Genomic DNA, 15,760 nt, shown 5'->3' on the forward strand with positions numbered 1-15,760 from the left:
TGTATATTGCTTTTGGTAGTATGGACATCTTAACAATGTTAATTCTTCCCAGCCATGAGCATGGTATGTTTTTCCATTCGTTAACATCTTTAGCTATTTCTTTCCTTAGAGTTTCATAATTCTCTTTATAGGATCTTTCACGTCCTTTTCACACCCAAATATTTCATCTTCTTTGGCACTACTGTGAATGGAATAGAGGCCTTGACTTTTTTCACCTTGACTATTGTTGGTATATATAAAGGCTACAGATATGAGTGTTGATTTTGTAACCTGAGAGGCTGCTGTATTCCTTTATCACTTCTAAGAGTTTTGTGGTAGAATCCCTGTTGTTTTCCAGATATATAATTATACCATCTGTGAAGAATAAAAGTTTGATCTCTTCTGACCCTATATGGATACCCTTGATCACCTTTTCTTGCCTAATTGAGATGGCTAGGACTTCCATTACAATGTTAAAAAGCAGTGGAGACAATGGGCAACCTTGTTTGATTCCTGATATGAGGGGAAATGATTTCACTTTAACTCCATTCAATACGATATTGGCTGTGGGTTTGCTTTAGATGGCCTCTATTAGTTTAAGCAATGTCCCTTCTATACCTATTTTCTTAAATGTTCTGATCATGAAATAATGCTGGATATTATGAAAAACTTTTTTTGCATCAATTGAGAGAATCATATGGTCTTTGTTTTTTAATTTGTTTATGTGATGAATTATATTCATAGATTTATGTATATTGAACCACCCTTGAGAGCTTGGGATAAAATTTACTTTGTCATGGTGTATAATTTTTTTGATGTGTTGCTGGATTCTGTTTGCTAGGATCTTGTTCAATGTTTTTGCATCAACATTCATTAGTGATATTGGTGTATAATTTACTTTTCTTGTTGGAACTTTTCCTGGTTTGGGGATCAAGGTAATGTTTGCTTCATAGAAGGAGTTGGGTAGTAGTCCTTCTTTTTCTATATTTTGGAAAAGGTTGAGTAATATAGGTACTACTTCCTCTTTAAAGGTTTGGTGGAATTCTGATGTAAAGCCATCTGGTTCCGGGTTTTTCTTTTTAGGGAGATTTTGTATGGTTGATGCTATTTCAGAACTTGATATAGGCCTGTTAACATTTCCACTTTTTTCTGGCTAAGTCTAGAAAGGTGGCGTGCTTCCAAGTATTGCTCTATTTCCTTCAGATTTTTGTATTTCTGAGAATAGAGTTTCTTGTAATATTCATTAAGAATTTATTGAATTTCTGAGGTATCTGTTGTTATTTCATCTTTACCATTTCTGACTGATGAAATTAGAGATTTTACTCTTTTTATACTGGTTAGGTTAGCCAAAGGTTTATCTATTTTCTTGCCCTTTTCAAAAACCCAACTTTTTTATTTATTGATCTATTGTATAATTCGTTTGTTTTCAATTTCACTTAATTCTGGCTCAAAGTTTGGTTATTTCTTTTCTTCTGCTGTGTTTGTAATTGGAATGTTCTTCCTTTTCCAGTTGCTTGAGATGTCCCATTAAGTTGTTAACTTCCTCTCTTTCTGTTCTCTTGAGGAAGGCTTGCAATGCTATAAATTTCCCTCGTAGGACTGCCTTTGCAATATTCCAGAGGTTGTGGTAATTCATGTCTTCATTATAATTTTGTTCCAAAAATTTGGTAATTTCCTTCTCAATCTCACCTATGACCCAACTATTGTTCAACATAAGGCTAGTTTCCATGTTTTTGTTTGAGTTTGTAGATTCCTGTTGTTACTGAGTTCAACTTTTATTCCATGATGATCTGAGAAGATGCAAGACACAATATCTATTCTTTTAAATTTGCTGAGGTTAGACTCGTGACCTAAGAAGTGATCAATTTTGGAGGATGTTCCATGGGCTGATGAGAAAAATGTGTATTCAGTTTTGTTAGGATGAAATGTTCTGAAGATGTCTGTTAAATCTAATTGTTGAATGGTTAAGTTTAAGTCTAAAATTTCTATGCTTAGCTACTTATTGGAGGATCTATCCAACACTGCCAAAGGAGTCTTAAAATCTCAGACTATTATGGTGCTGGAGGAAATCAAGTTGCTTATATCTGTTATCAAGTATCTCTTAGAAAGTGAGGTGCATTCTGGTTAGGTGCATAATTGAAATCTCATCATATTGTATTGAGTGTTACCCTTAACAAATATGAAGTGACCATCCTTACCTTTCCTTAATTTTTGGTTTAAAGCCTACTGTATCTGTGAATAAATTTGCAACACCTGCTTTTTTCTGCTTTCCATTTGCTTGAAATATAGATGACCATCCCTTCACCCTGAGTCTATATTTATCTTTTAAGGTAAGATGATATTTTTGTATGCCACAGATATCTGGTTTGAGTTTTTGTATCCAGTCAAGCAAATTGTGCCTCTTTAGAGGACAATTTAAACCAGTCACATTAATTGTAAATGTTGATAAGCCTGGTAGAATTTTGCATTGAGTTTTTCAAAAGTCCAGTGGACATTTTTAACTCTTTTGCCACTGTGGAAGTTGGAATTTGATCAAAAGTTTCTGAGTGAGTTTACTTTGGTGGTGATTGTGGTGGTCATTATGGAGGATAGGTCTGAGAATATCCTAGAGAGCTGGTTTAGTTATGGCAAATTTCTTCAACTTGCAAATGTCATTAAAATATTTAGTTTCTCCATCATAAATGAAGCTCATTATAGCAGGATACAGGATCCTGGGTTGAAAGTTATTTTGTTTTAGGAGATTAAAAGTCGATGACCACCCACTTCTAGTTTGAAAGTTTTCAGCATAGAGATCTGCAGTCATTCTAATCTTCTTCCCCTTGTAGGTAGTGGTTTTCTTATGTCTGGCTGCATGCAGAATTTTCTCCTTCACATTAACTTTGGCCAAGTTAATTATAACGTGCCTAGAAGATGTCTGCTATCAGAATTTCAGAATCTCTTGGCATGTCTGAGAAGTTCTTCTTCATTATCTCATGACTGTCTTCTCCTTTCACCCATGCTGCAGATTCCACACAGATCTGCAACAGCCCATGCCATGTACACACCTCTTGAGAAAATGCCCAAGTATCTGGACTCCATGGGGGACAGCTTTCCAGACCTCTAGGTGAAAGTGGAGGGGAGTACTCAGAGTTCATAATTACAGGTAGAGAATATATACAGTTTTACACAGTTTTATGCCTGGTGGGAGAGTGCCATGGCACACTAGGAAAGGAGTTCTGGCTTTTAGAGGGTCTCTCCCATGGGATAAAATAGCAGGAGATCTGAACTCTGTTCACTTGTTTGTAGAAAGTATACCATGAGCTGTTCTCATGAGGGAGGGGACTCCCATCTGCTTGGTGATGGATTTTATACCTATTGTTTGTTTCCTTGGGGTTGCAGCTCACCTCAGAAGGGTTGATGTGCATTCTTTAACCATCTCTCTTGGCTCAGCTCCAAACCATCAGCTTACTTGCTAAACTTCTGTCTTTTAACTCTCCCTCTGGACAGAAGCCTCTGTGGAAAGATGGGTCCAGTTGGCCATCTTGCCTCTGCCCCCTGCACTAGCTTTACATCAACCTAACAAGAAAGGGCCTAGATGAATAAATAAGATATAAAGAAGACATAATTTTAAAAATTATAAATCTAGATAGAACTAATAATTTCTAGAGTTCTATAGTGCTATAGAGTGACTATAGTTAATAGTTTATTGTTTATTTTTAAATAGCTAAAGGAGAGAATTTTGAATGTTTCCAACACAAAGAAATGATAAATGTTTGAGAAGATAAGTATGATGATTTTTCTGACTTGATCATCATACATTGTGTACATATATCAAGATAACACTGTGTATCCCATAAACATGTATCATTACACATTACACATTAATTAAAAATAAAATAATAAAAATAAAAGTTATAAATCTAAACCGAATGTAAAAGAATAATTACAAAATAAGTTTAAGGAAAGCATAACTCATGAAATATTGATTTAATAAATTAAAGATCAAAAAAGATAATTAAAGTGAATACAAAAACTACTTCAGGGGGCAGAGGCAAGATGGACAACTGGAGCCATCTTTCCACTGAACATAAGTTCTTCTGATTCTAAAGCACTCTCAAATAGTACTCAGCTGCTTAGAAGCAAACAGGAGAGTGTTAGACACTCAGGTTCATCAAAATGTGGTATTTAGGAGTTGAAGAAAGGGATGGCTCAGGAAATCAGAATATTGTATGATTAATTCATATGAAAACTATATTAGGTAAAATTTCAAATATATCCTTAAATAATAAATACTCCATGTATCTGAAATCTTGTTTGAAAGAAAAAAAAATCAGCATTCACTCCTTTGCCCTCTGCTGGATTATTTTAAAGTAAACCTCAGACACAGGTCATTTTATTTATAAAAACTGAAAATAGTTTTGAGAGTGAGCATAACAATTAACTGGTAATCTAAACTGAGGATGAAATAAAGTGAAGAGAGGAAAGGCAGAGGGACAGAGAATATTGAACGTTAAAAGATAGACGGCCTGTGATGTTGCCATGGCAGCCTTTGAACAAATATACTGGAAAAGGAAGAGGCAGTGATAAAAGAGTGAGATGCTTAGTTTACGAGGTTTACATTTTTTAAAAAATAAAAACCAACAATGAGAGATGCAACCAACAAATTAAGGTCCATAATCCTCTCCTTCAAATCTTTTCTACTTACTGATTTTCTTTCTAATAAAAAATACAAATTATTTAAAATGCTTAAATTAGTGCATGCTAAACATTCTAAGTAGTTTAAACTAGGCAGAAAGATAAAATAAAGTGTCAATACTTCCTTTATTCCCAGATACCTAATGCCACTACTCAGAAGTCCTCTGCTAATTGTTTTTGCTATATCTTTCCAAAAACTTCGTATACACACAAGTATATGTATACTCTGTAAAGAAAAAAAGAGGGAGAGATATAAACGGAATCATAAAACAGTTCTACTTTTTGTACTTAGCAACACATTGGAAATTTTTTTCATCGCAGGATATATGCATCTACTTCATCTAAAAATGTTACTATAATATTCATTTCAGATATTCAAGTCTCCTTGTTAATGAACAATGCTGCAATAAAGCTTCTCTTGAAAATATCATTTTGCATACATACAGTATACATATAAAACCAATATAACTATATCTATAGAAAAAAATTTAGATGGTAATATTTAGGTTGAAGGTTGTATTATATACTGTAATTTTCATAGTTTAAAATTATTTATGTTATGTCTTTGCAGGATAAAGACAAAATGCATTCCCAGCTGCTGGCTAGGAAGCTTCTTAAGTAATCCGAGTCTGTTTAAAAGACATGTGGAGGGGAAAAGAGAGAAGTTTTCAGGAACTCAAGTTACAGAACCTTCTATGCTGGAGGCTATATCAGCCCTGCTGTACATCAGAATCACCTGGAGAAGTTGGCAAATTGTCTTTAAGTTCCAATACCAGAGATTCTGATTTAATTTGTCTGAGGCTGGGCCTGGACATTGATGTTTTCAAAAATCAGCCCTGGAGGTTCTCATATGTAGTCTATGTTTAGAATCATTGTGTAGATAGAGCAGGGGGAGGTAGAAATAGAGGGCTCTGGAAAAGAATATGACAAAGATCACTGAGATTGTGCCCATGACATAAATGAGAATTAAAATCAATCTTCTATACAAAAAGTCACATCAGGGGAAAGAGTCAGATTAGGTTTAGGGAAGAGGACGGAAGAGATAGATCTAAGTGAGGGAACAGCAGAGATGGTTGGGGCAGGTCCTGTGGCTTCTTTGGGTGCTGGTCACAGAGACTACTCATTTGGTTAACCATGAGTTTGAGCCTGAAGCTATTTCCAGACTCTTCTCAGCCCAGGGTAGTTCTGAATCAGCAGAACTGAGTGGCCAGCAGGGTAGGCAGTTATGATGATTTTGCATAAAATATGCCAGAAACTGTAAGTGTCAAGGATGTTGGATATATAGAGAAACAGAGCAACTGCATTGAAAATATAGAGAATGAAGAAGAGGCTGGTGGCTCTGATGGCCCCATGTGAGCTTCCATGCTGGGGTCCCTGGAGCCTCTGGCATTATTGCCCATCTGTATGGTGTGTCTCTTGAGAGAAATGATCAGCAGGATGGCTGCCAGGATGAACATGATCAGAGGAAGTAACATCCCCAGGTTGTACGAATAAGCCGGGTTGACCAAATTGGTCTCAGAGAAGTATTTTTTCTTGGTGGAATTGGGGGAGGGGATAGGAAAAGAATTATTCTAATGCACAGTGTAGATATTTTTGCAGAAGAGCATGCTGTAGCTGAAGGAAATAAACATTGATAGCCACAGAAACCAGGGCATCAGTCCAGAAATTCTCCACTTCAGCTTGAGGAAAAGGGCATAGGAGAAATTAGCTGTCTTCACAAAGTAGAAGAAACTGAGCCAGGCAGCGAACCACAGGCTACAGAAATTTAAGAACATGAAACTTACTTTGAATCCATCACATACAGCATCTTCATAATAAAAACTTAGGGAGACTGAAGTGAGGGTAATTTCAACCGTCATGAAGCTTTGGAGAGCTATTCTAGATACAGTCAGGAAAAACAGGATCCTACCACTCGTGGAAACTGCCTTATTCTGAACCCATTCAGCTGCATTTATAGCTGTGATGAACCCATTTGCAATGATACCAATGAGGCACTCAGTACCGATAACTGTTAAAAGTAAGAAGGTGAGAAATGGTGACAATTCCTCTTCTGAGGGAATGTTGGCTTCAGTCATCTTGAGATATTGCTCCTCTTTGGTTTCTGTAGGAAAATGCCTCTGTGACATTGATTGGTAGATCCTTAATAGCTCCCACTATTTATGTCATATGAGGAAGCTGTTGATGCATCATTTCCAAATTCTCTTCATTTGTTTATCTCAGAATTCTTAACTAGAGATGCAAATGACAGAAGGATTTGGTTCCTATCCCTCTCTATTTTCAGACGTATTGGTGTTTGTTCAGTATGTCTCCAGGGGGCCTGCAGAAGCACTTGGGTAGAAGGTCCTTTATAAATCACTAATGCTCTTGAAGGCCTTGTTCTTTGGTGGCTTCAGTTAATTTGTATATTGGCCCAATGAATCACCATTTAAACATATTTTAATTTGTTATCTCAAGAAATGATTATATATATACATGTGTATACACACATATGTATACTTCTTATTTTGTGCTAAGCAGTGTTCAAATAATTGTAGGTAAAATGGATGTGTGTATCATGTCTAAGTACATTTGACAAGTAACAGAACCTTCAGTTCAACTTTGAAAAGTAATACATACAGAACATCTTTTAAAATGTGTATACATTTTTGACACCTGTGTATATATGTATATATATATATAACACTTATATGTTATAATTAACATGTAATATTTAAACCTCACAACAACCCTATGTGGCATGTACTTTAATTATCTCCATTTTTCAGATGAGGGAACTGAGGCATACCAAGGTTAAATAACTTGTCCAAAGTCACATAACTAGACAGTGATAGAGTTGACATTCAAGTCCAAGTCATCTACCTGGTCCCAGAATCCATATTACTACCCACTGTGTTATGCTGCCTAGACCAGTGGATTCTTCTGCGACATTTTTTCTCCTGGCATCTTTTTACAATGTCCTTGCAATTTAAGGAAAGAATAATAAAGTAAGAAGAGACAGGTTTTCTTTTTCTTTTAAATTGTTGCAGAATCATTGAGGGTACAAAGAACCAGGTTATACTGCTTATATTTGTTAGGTAAAGTCCCCCTAATAATGGAAGACACAGATTTTTCAAGAGATAGGAATTTCTTTGCAAAATAAATTACTCGAGGCTCGGTGCCCATAGCACAGTGGTTATGGTCCCAGCCACATGCACTGAGGCTGATGGGTTTGAGCCTGGCCTGCACCAGGTAAACAACAATGCCAACTACAACAAGAAAATAGCAAGATGTTGTAGTGGGCACCTGAAGTCCCAGCTACTCGGGAGGCTGAAGCAAGAGAATCACTTGAGCCCAGGATTCTGAGGTTGCTGTGAGCTATGAAGATATATCACTCTATGGAGGGTGACATAATGAGACTCTGTCTCAAAAAATAAAGAAAAAAATTACTTGAGACATAATACATTTCTTTAATTATGCATAAATGATTATACACATACACATTTACCTTATTTAAAAAACAATAGGAAAATAAGAGTTGATGGAAAAGTTTTCCAGTTCCTTACAAGCTAGGCTAACCAAGTTCTAGGGTAAAAATAATGTCCTAATCCATCCAAATTTGGGATATTAAAAACAAAGTAGGTAAAAGAAAAATGACTTTTATCGTGGGAAATGCATTTCTGATTTTTAAAAATGTAAACATAAGGCACACAGTCTGCTAAATCAGACTCTCCAATACAGAGTAAATTTTATGAATATATAAAATAATGATAATGAAGTAATTCTAATAATGTGAGGGTTAGTGAGTGAGATATCTCTGAAAATTTTTATAACATTTACTTTTAACTTAATGCTTTTTTAAACAAGGCAAAAATTATGAAAGTTTTTCTGGCTTGATAACTATTTTAGACAAGTTATTATGAATTTTGCCGTGTCATTTTAAAATCTGTATTCCTGAACTCCACGTATTTCCTTTGTGCAGTGTGATAAACAACTGCTGCTCTGGATGTTTCTACCCACATGTTCCAGTAGGCCTGGAGCATGTCAGGTCCTCTGATTTCATTTTAAAGGGGGCTTTTCTTACCAGTACCTTTCTTTGACCTCTGCTGATTCAGGCTGTCAAGAGCATGAGGGGAGGTGGGAAACAGTAGTTCACATCTGTAATTTGAGCCCTCTGGGAGGCAGAGGTGAGAGGATTGTTCAGTTTAAGTGATGATCCTGCCTCAGCCTCCTGAGTAGCTGAGACTATATGTGCTCATCACAATGCCCAGCTAATTTTTCTATTTTTAGTAGAGATGGGGCCTCACTCTTGCTCAGGCTGGTCTTGAACTCTTGAGTTCAAGCAATCCACCCACCCCAGCCTCCCAGAGTGCTAGCATTATAGGCCACTGCATCCGACCTCCATATGCATTCCTTTAATGCTTAACATCTTATATAACCATGGTACAACAATTGAATCTAATAAATTAGCATTGATACAATACTATTAGCTAAACTATTGGCTTCATTTGGATTTTTCCAGTTTTTCCACTAATGTCCTTTTTCTATTCCAAGATCAATCATCCTGTTTCTCCTACAAACTGAGACAGATTCTTGCTTGTTTCTTTCATGCCTTTGAAAGTTTTATTTGTTTGTTTGCTTTTTAGAGTGAGGGCCTTGGTCTGTTGCTCAGGCTGGGCTCAAGCCATCCTCCCACCTCAGCTTCCCTAATGGCTAAGACTACAGGTACTTGCCAGTATGTCTGGCTAATTTTTGAAAATTTTTATTTATTTATTAATTTATTATAGAGATAAGGTGACCTTGATGGTTTTGAAGAGTCCCAGTCAAGTTTTCTGTAGAATATTCCTTGGCTTGGGTTTGTATTATGTTTTCTTGTGATTACACTAAGGTTATGAATTTTGGGAAAAAAGGGATGTGCCCTGTCACTGCAGGGGCACACAGTATCGACATCTTACATTTGGTGATGTTAATTTGATCACTTAGTTCTGATGGTGTCTGCCAGGTTTCTTCATCATAAAGTTAGTCTTTTTTACCTTTTACGCTATATCCATTAGAAGTAGGTCACTAAATCTGGCTCATACTCAAGGGAAGCTAAAATAAACTTCACCTCTTAATGGCAGAAATCCCAAAGAGTTTGTAGATCTATTTAAAAACCACCACAGTGACATTCTAGAGGAGATGCATTGAAGCTATGCAAATCACTTCTAAAAGTTTTAGTTCCTAAAACTCTTATCCACTAATTTGGATATGCATCAGTGGATGGTGTTTGTAGCAATTATTACATTACTCTGGTGTTCTAATGTTTTATTTCCCTCATTCCTTTTACCTTTATTAATTAGAATTATATTTTAAGAAAGAATTCTTTCTTCTCTACCATTCACTTACTTAATCAAACATTTATTGGTTTTAGTATGTACTCATGAATTTTTATTTTGCAGGTTATTCTTTCTGCCATGCTCCAATATTTTTTTGTAAATACTTTTTTAGTTTATGACATCATTGGATGCTTGCAAGCTTGTAATATACTTTTCCTATCCCAATCCTAGAATTAACCATTTACCCAAGAAGTCTTGATTCTTTCATTGGAGAATTGTATTTAGACACCAAAGTATTTAACTTTCTAAGAAACTGCCAATGTATTCTCTATTGTTTGAAGAATCAAAATTTTAAAGATTAGTCAAGTTCAGTTTATCAACTTTTGTGCACTGTGCTTTCAGTATTAGATCAAAAAATTCTTTATCTTTCACATTTAAGTCCATGATCTATTTAGAGTTAATTTTTGTATAAGGTGTGAAAAATGTACTGAGTTTTTTTTTTTTTTGTTTGTTTGTTTTTGGCATAAGGACATCCAATTATTCTAGTAGTATTTGTTGTCAAAAGTATTCTTTCTCTATTGAATCACTTTGGCACCTTTGTCAAAAATTGGTTGACTATGTTGTAAGTTTGTTTCTAGTCCAACTACTCTTTCCTGGTCTGAATATCTATGAGCCTATTCCTTTGAGGATAACATGCTGTTTAACTATTATAACTTTCTAATGAATCTTGAAGGCAGATTGTGTGAATTCTACAACTCTGTTCATGTTTTTCAGAGTTGTTTTGATGTGAGTGGAGGCTTTGTTGAAAAATTTGAAAAAATTCTGAAAATCAGCAACTTTGGTTAATTTTAAGATTGTCTATTTTAAAGTAAAATCTCTAGTTACCTCAATCAGAAATGACAAAAAGGAAATAACAACAGATGCCACAGAGATACAAGAGGTTAGCTTTGAGTACTACCAGAAACTCTAAGCCCAGAAATTTGACAATGTGAAGGAAATGGATCAATATTTGGAATCACACCATCTCCCTAGACTTACCCAAGAAGAAATAGATCTCCTGAAAAGACCAATGTCAAGCCCTGAAATCAAAGAAACAATAAAAATCTCCCAACAAAAAAATTGCCCTGGTCCAGATGGCTTTACACCTGAATTCTATCAAACCTTTAAAGAAGAGCTTATACAATACTGCCAATATTATTCCAAAAAGTTGAGGAGGAAGGAATCTTCCCCAACATGTCTTATGAAGGAAACATCACCCTGATACCTAAACCAGGAAAAGACCCAACTAAAAAGGAGAACTTCAGACCAATTTCACTAATAAATATAGATGCAAAAATTCTCAATAAAATTCTAGCCAATTGATTGCAACTTATCATCAAAAAGTCATACATCATGATCAAGTAGTTTTCATCCCAGGGATGCAAGGCTGATTTAACATATGCAAGTCCATAAATATTATTTACCATATCAACAGAAGCAAAAACAAAGACCATATTATTCTCTCAATAGATGCCAAAAAAGCATTCAATAAAATCCAGCATCCTTTACTAATTAGAACACTGAAGAGTATAGGCATAGGTGAAACATTTCTTAAACTGATCAAAGCTATCTATGACAAAGCCACAGCTAATATTTTACAGAATGGAGTAAAACTGAAAGCTTTTCCGCTTAGAACAGGAACCAGACAAGGTTGTCCTTTATCACCATTACTATTCAACATAGTGCTGGAAGTTCTAGCCAATACAATTAGGTAAGAGAAAGAACTAAAGGGCATCCAAATGGGAGCAAAGGAGGTCAAACTGTCCTTTGTTGATGATATGATCTGATACCTAGAGAACACCAAAGACTCAACCACATGATTCCTGGAAGTGATCAAAAAATACAGTAATGTCTCAGGATATAAAATCAATGTCCACAAGTCAGTAGCTTTGTATACTCCAATAACAGCCAAGATGAGAGGCTAACTAAGAACATGAGTCCCTTCAGCTTCAAAGAAAATGAAATACCTGGGAATATACCTAACAAAAGAGGTGAAGGACCTCTATAAAGAAATTTATGAAACCCTAAGAAAAGCAATAGCAGAGGACATTAACAAATGGAAGAATATACCATGCTCATGGCTGGGAAAAATCAACATTTTTAGAATGTCTATACTTCCCAAAGCAATCTACTGATTCAATGCCATCCCTATTAAAATACCAAATTCATACTTTCAAGACTTGGAAAAAATAATCCTTTGTTTTGTATGGAACCAGAAAAAGCCCTGTATAGATGAGGTAGTTCTTAGCAATAAAAACAATGCCAGGGGCATCAGTCTACCAGACTTTAGGCTGTACTACAAGGCCATAGTGGTTAAGACACCATGGTACTGGCACAAAAACAGAGATGTAGACATTTGGAATTGAATAGAAAACCAGGAGATGAAACTAACATCTTATAGCCACCTAATCTTCAATAAACCAAACAAGAACATACACTGGGGGAATGAATTCCTATTTAATAAATGGTGCTGGGAGAACTGGATATTCACAAGTAAAAGACTGAACCTAGACCCACATCTTTGTCCACTCACAAACATTGATTCAAGATGGATAAAAAATTTAAGGCATGAAACAATCAAAATCTTCAAAGAAAGCATAGGAAAAACACTGGAAGATATCAGCCTGGGGAAAGACTTTATGAAGAAGACTTCTGTGGCAACTGCAACAACAACAAAAACAAACAAATGGGACTTATTGAAACTGAAAAGCTCTGCACAGCTAAGGAGACAACCACCAAAACAAATACACAACCTATGCACTGGGAAAGGATATTTGCATATTTTGACTCAGACAAAAGCTTGACAACTAGGATTTATAGAGAACTCAAATTAATCCACACGAAAAAAGCCAACAATCCCATGTATCAATGGGCAAAAGACATGAATAGAACCTTCTCTAAAGAAGACAGGCCAATGGCTAGCAAAAATATGAAAAAAGCTCATCATCTCTAATTATTAAAGAAATGCAAATCAAGACCACCCTGAGATATCGTCTAATCCTAATGAGAATGGCCCACATCACAAAGTCTCAAAACTGCAGATGCTGGTGTGGATGTGGAGAGAAGGGAACACTTTTACATTGCTGGTGGGATTGCAAACTAATGTAAGCTTTTGGAAGGCAATATGGAGAACCCTCAAAGAACTTAAGCTAGACCTCCCATTTGATCCTGTAAACCCATTACTGGGCACCTACCCAGAAGGAGAATCATCCTTCTATCATAAAGACACTTGCACTAGACTGTTTATCACAGCTCAATTTACAATCGCCAAAATGTGGAAACAGCCTAAATGCCCCCCAACCCAGGAAGGGATGAACAAACTGTGGTATATGTATACTGTGGCATACTATTCAACCATTAAAAGAGATGGAGACTTTACATCCTTTGTATTAACCTGGATGGAAGTGGAACACATTATTTTTAGTAAAGCTTCACAAGAATGGAGAAGCATGAATCCTATGTACTCAATCTTGATACGAGGACAATTAATGACTTAGTACATGGTGGAGAGTGGGAGAAGGGGAGAGCAGAGAGAGAGAGAGGAGGGAGGATGGTGGGAGAAGGGGAGAGCAGAGAGAGGGAAGGAGGGAAGGTGGTGGGTCTTTGTGTGTGACACACCTTTTGGAGGCAAGACATAATTATAGGAGGGATTTTACCTAACAAATGCAATGAGGGTAACCAGGTATCTTGTACCCTCCATGAATCTCCAACAATTAACACACACACACACACACACACACACACACACACAAAGAAAAAAGAAAAAAAAATGGAGACAGAAAATAAACCAAAAATAAACAACCAAATAAGAAAAAAAAGACAGATTGTTTATTTTTCTTTAATTTTCTCTTGTTTTTCTCCCATCTGTCTTCTTTGGACTTTTACTATGGTTATTTTTAATTTGTCTTGCTTGACATTCAGAAGGGACTCCAGATATGATTATATACACACACACACACACACACACACACATATATATATATTTCTCTTTTTTTTTTTTTTGCAGTTTTTGGTTGGGGCTGGGTTTGAACCTGCCATCTCCAGCATTGGGGCTGGCACTTTACTCTTTTGAGCCACAGGTGCCACCTGATATTTTATATATTTTTTAAAACTGAGAAACTTTTGCAGTTATCTCTTTCACTAAGAGACTTCTCCATTCTCTTCACCTGGGATTACTATTAAACTCAGTTTCTCTTAACTCTTAATATGTTTGTCTCCCAACTCCATATTCCAAAGGTAGCCATGCAATTTATCATGCAAATGAGATACTTTTGAGAGTAAAAGGTGCTAAGGATATTAAAATTAGGTGATTATTTAAAATACAAATTTATTGGCTAAAGAGTTTTTATTTGTTGGTGGACTGACAACATAGATCTATTCTGAAAGTATTTTGCAAAATCTTTCTATAAACTACACATCCTTGTTCTCTAAAGTGTAATGAAAAACACTTCTTCATATTAGTTAACTGAACTTTTTTTTTTTTTTTTTTTTGAGACAGAGCTTCAAGCTATTCCCCTGGGCGGAGTGCCATGGCTTCACAGCTCACAGCAACCTCCAACTCCTGGGCTCAAGCGAGTCTCCTGTAAGTAGCTGGGACCACAGGCGCCCGCCACAATGCCTGGCCATTTTTTTTTTTTTTGGTTGCAGCCGTCATTGTTGTTTGGCGGGTCTGGGCTGGATTCGAACCCACCACCTTAGGTGTATGTGGCTGGCACCTAGCCACTTGAGCCACAGGTGCCAAGCCTGGTTAACTGAACATTAATAATAAATGTTCTTTTATAAACAACTTCTTTTTTTTCTTTTTTAAACAAAGTCTTACTCTGTTGTCCTGGGTGGAGTGCTATGGCATCATTGTAGCTGACAGCTACCTCAAATTCTTGGGCAATATAAACAATTTTCCTGTTACATATTAATATATTTTAATTATATGTATTTCTAACATCACATCACTGATATTTTTCTGAAAATTGTATTTTTAAAATGTCTCCTTTGGTCTTGCTTACCACCATACAATTGCCTGCAATAGTCATCACAGCTTGCATTTTATGGCAAATACAGTTCAAATCATTGACACCTCCACAGACTCTTCTCAGAGTATTGAGAAATTGAGATAACTAATACATGCTAACAAATTTTGCTGTTTGGAGGATATTCCCAATTATAACTTTTTTTGCCACTGAGTTATGTAAGAGTGTTTTCACTCCCATTCCGAAAAACATTCTTCAAAATATTTTATATGACAAAAATCATCAAATAAATTTTCTATATTCATAAGTCCTTTGAAAGTTTCCCAAATTTAAATCCTGAAAAATCCTAGTCCTCAATTTTATTTCATTGTAACACAATATCTATTTAACCAATCAAAAATAACAGTTCCATCAAAATATTCTTTCCAGAAGATGAGATATTCTAACATAAATTTTAAATATTGAAATCGAATCTTCTATATCACTGAGCACTCATTGCATAATCTGTTTAGTTCCTTACTTTTGTGGGGAAAAATATCAATGTTCAATGTTTTCCTATTTATAAGTTGCTTTTAATCACTGTAAGTTACTCAGAGCTTTAAAACTGAAACTCTATTTTTACTCCATTTGTTTACTACTTTGATTATGTATTTCCTTCTGACTCTCCGTAAAAGTCATCAAAATTTAAATTGCTTACCAAAACATTTGATACACTTGCAGGGAATTTACTTTCATTTATAAAGTAGTTCTTCAGAGACTCAACATATCTAAAGGATAATTGCAGAGAGTGAACAAAGGAATAATGTATAT

The 15,760-nt window shown here is 35.6% G+C and overlaps 1 protein-coding gene across 1 annotated transcript; it reads right to left on the reverse strand.

Moving 5' to 3' along the window:
* Nucleotides 1-5,781: 5,781 nt before the first annotated feature.
* On the reverse strand, nt 5,782-6,779 carry TAS2R39 (taste 2 receptor member 39). The gene is given in 2 exon segments (XM_012806214.1): nt 5,782-5,999; nt 6,002-6,779. Coding segments are annotated over 2 exon segments (996 nt in total).
* Nucleotides 6,780-15,760: the final 8,981 nt, after the last annotated feature.

The sequence above is a fragment of the Otolemur garnettii genome, unplaced genomic scaffold (assembly GCF_000181295.1).
Source record: "Otolemur garnettii isolate 467f Iridium unplaced genomic scaffold, OtoGar3 scaffold00049, whole genome shotgun sequence".
Classification (NCBI taxonomy): Eukaryota; Metazoa; Chordata; class Mammalia; order Primates; family Galagidae; genus Otolemur; species Otolemur garnettii.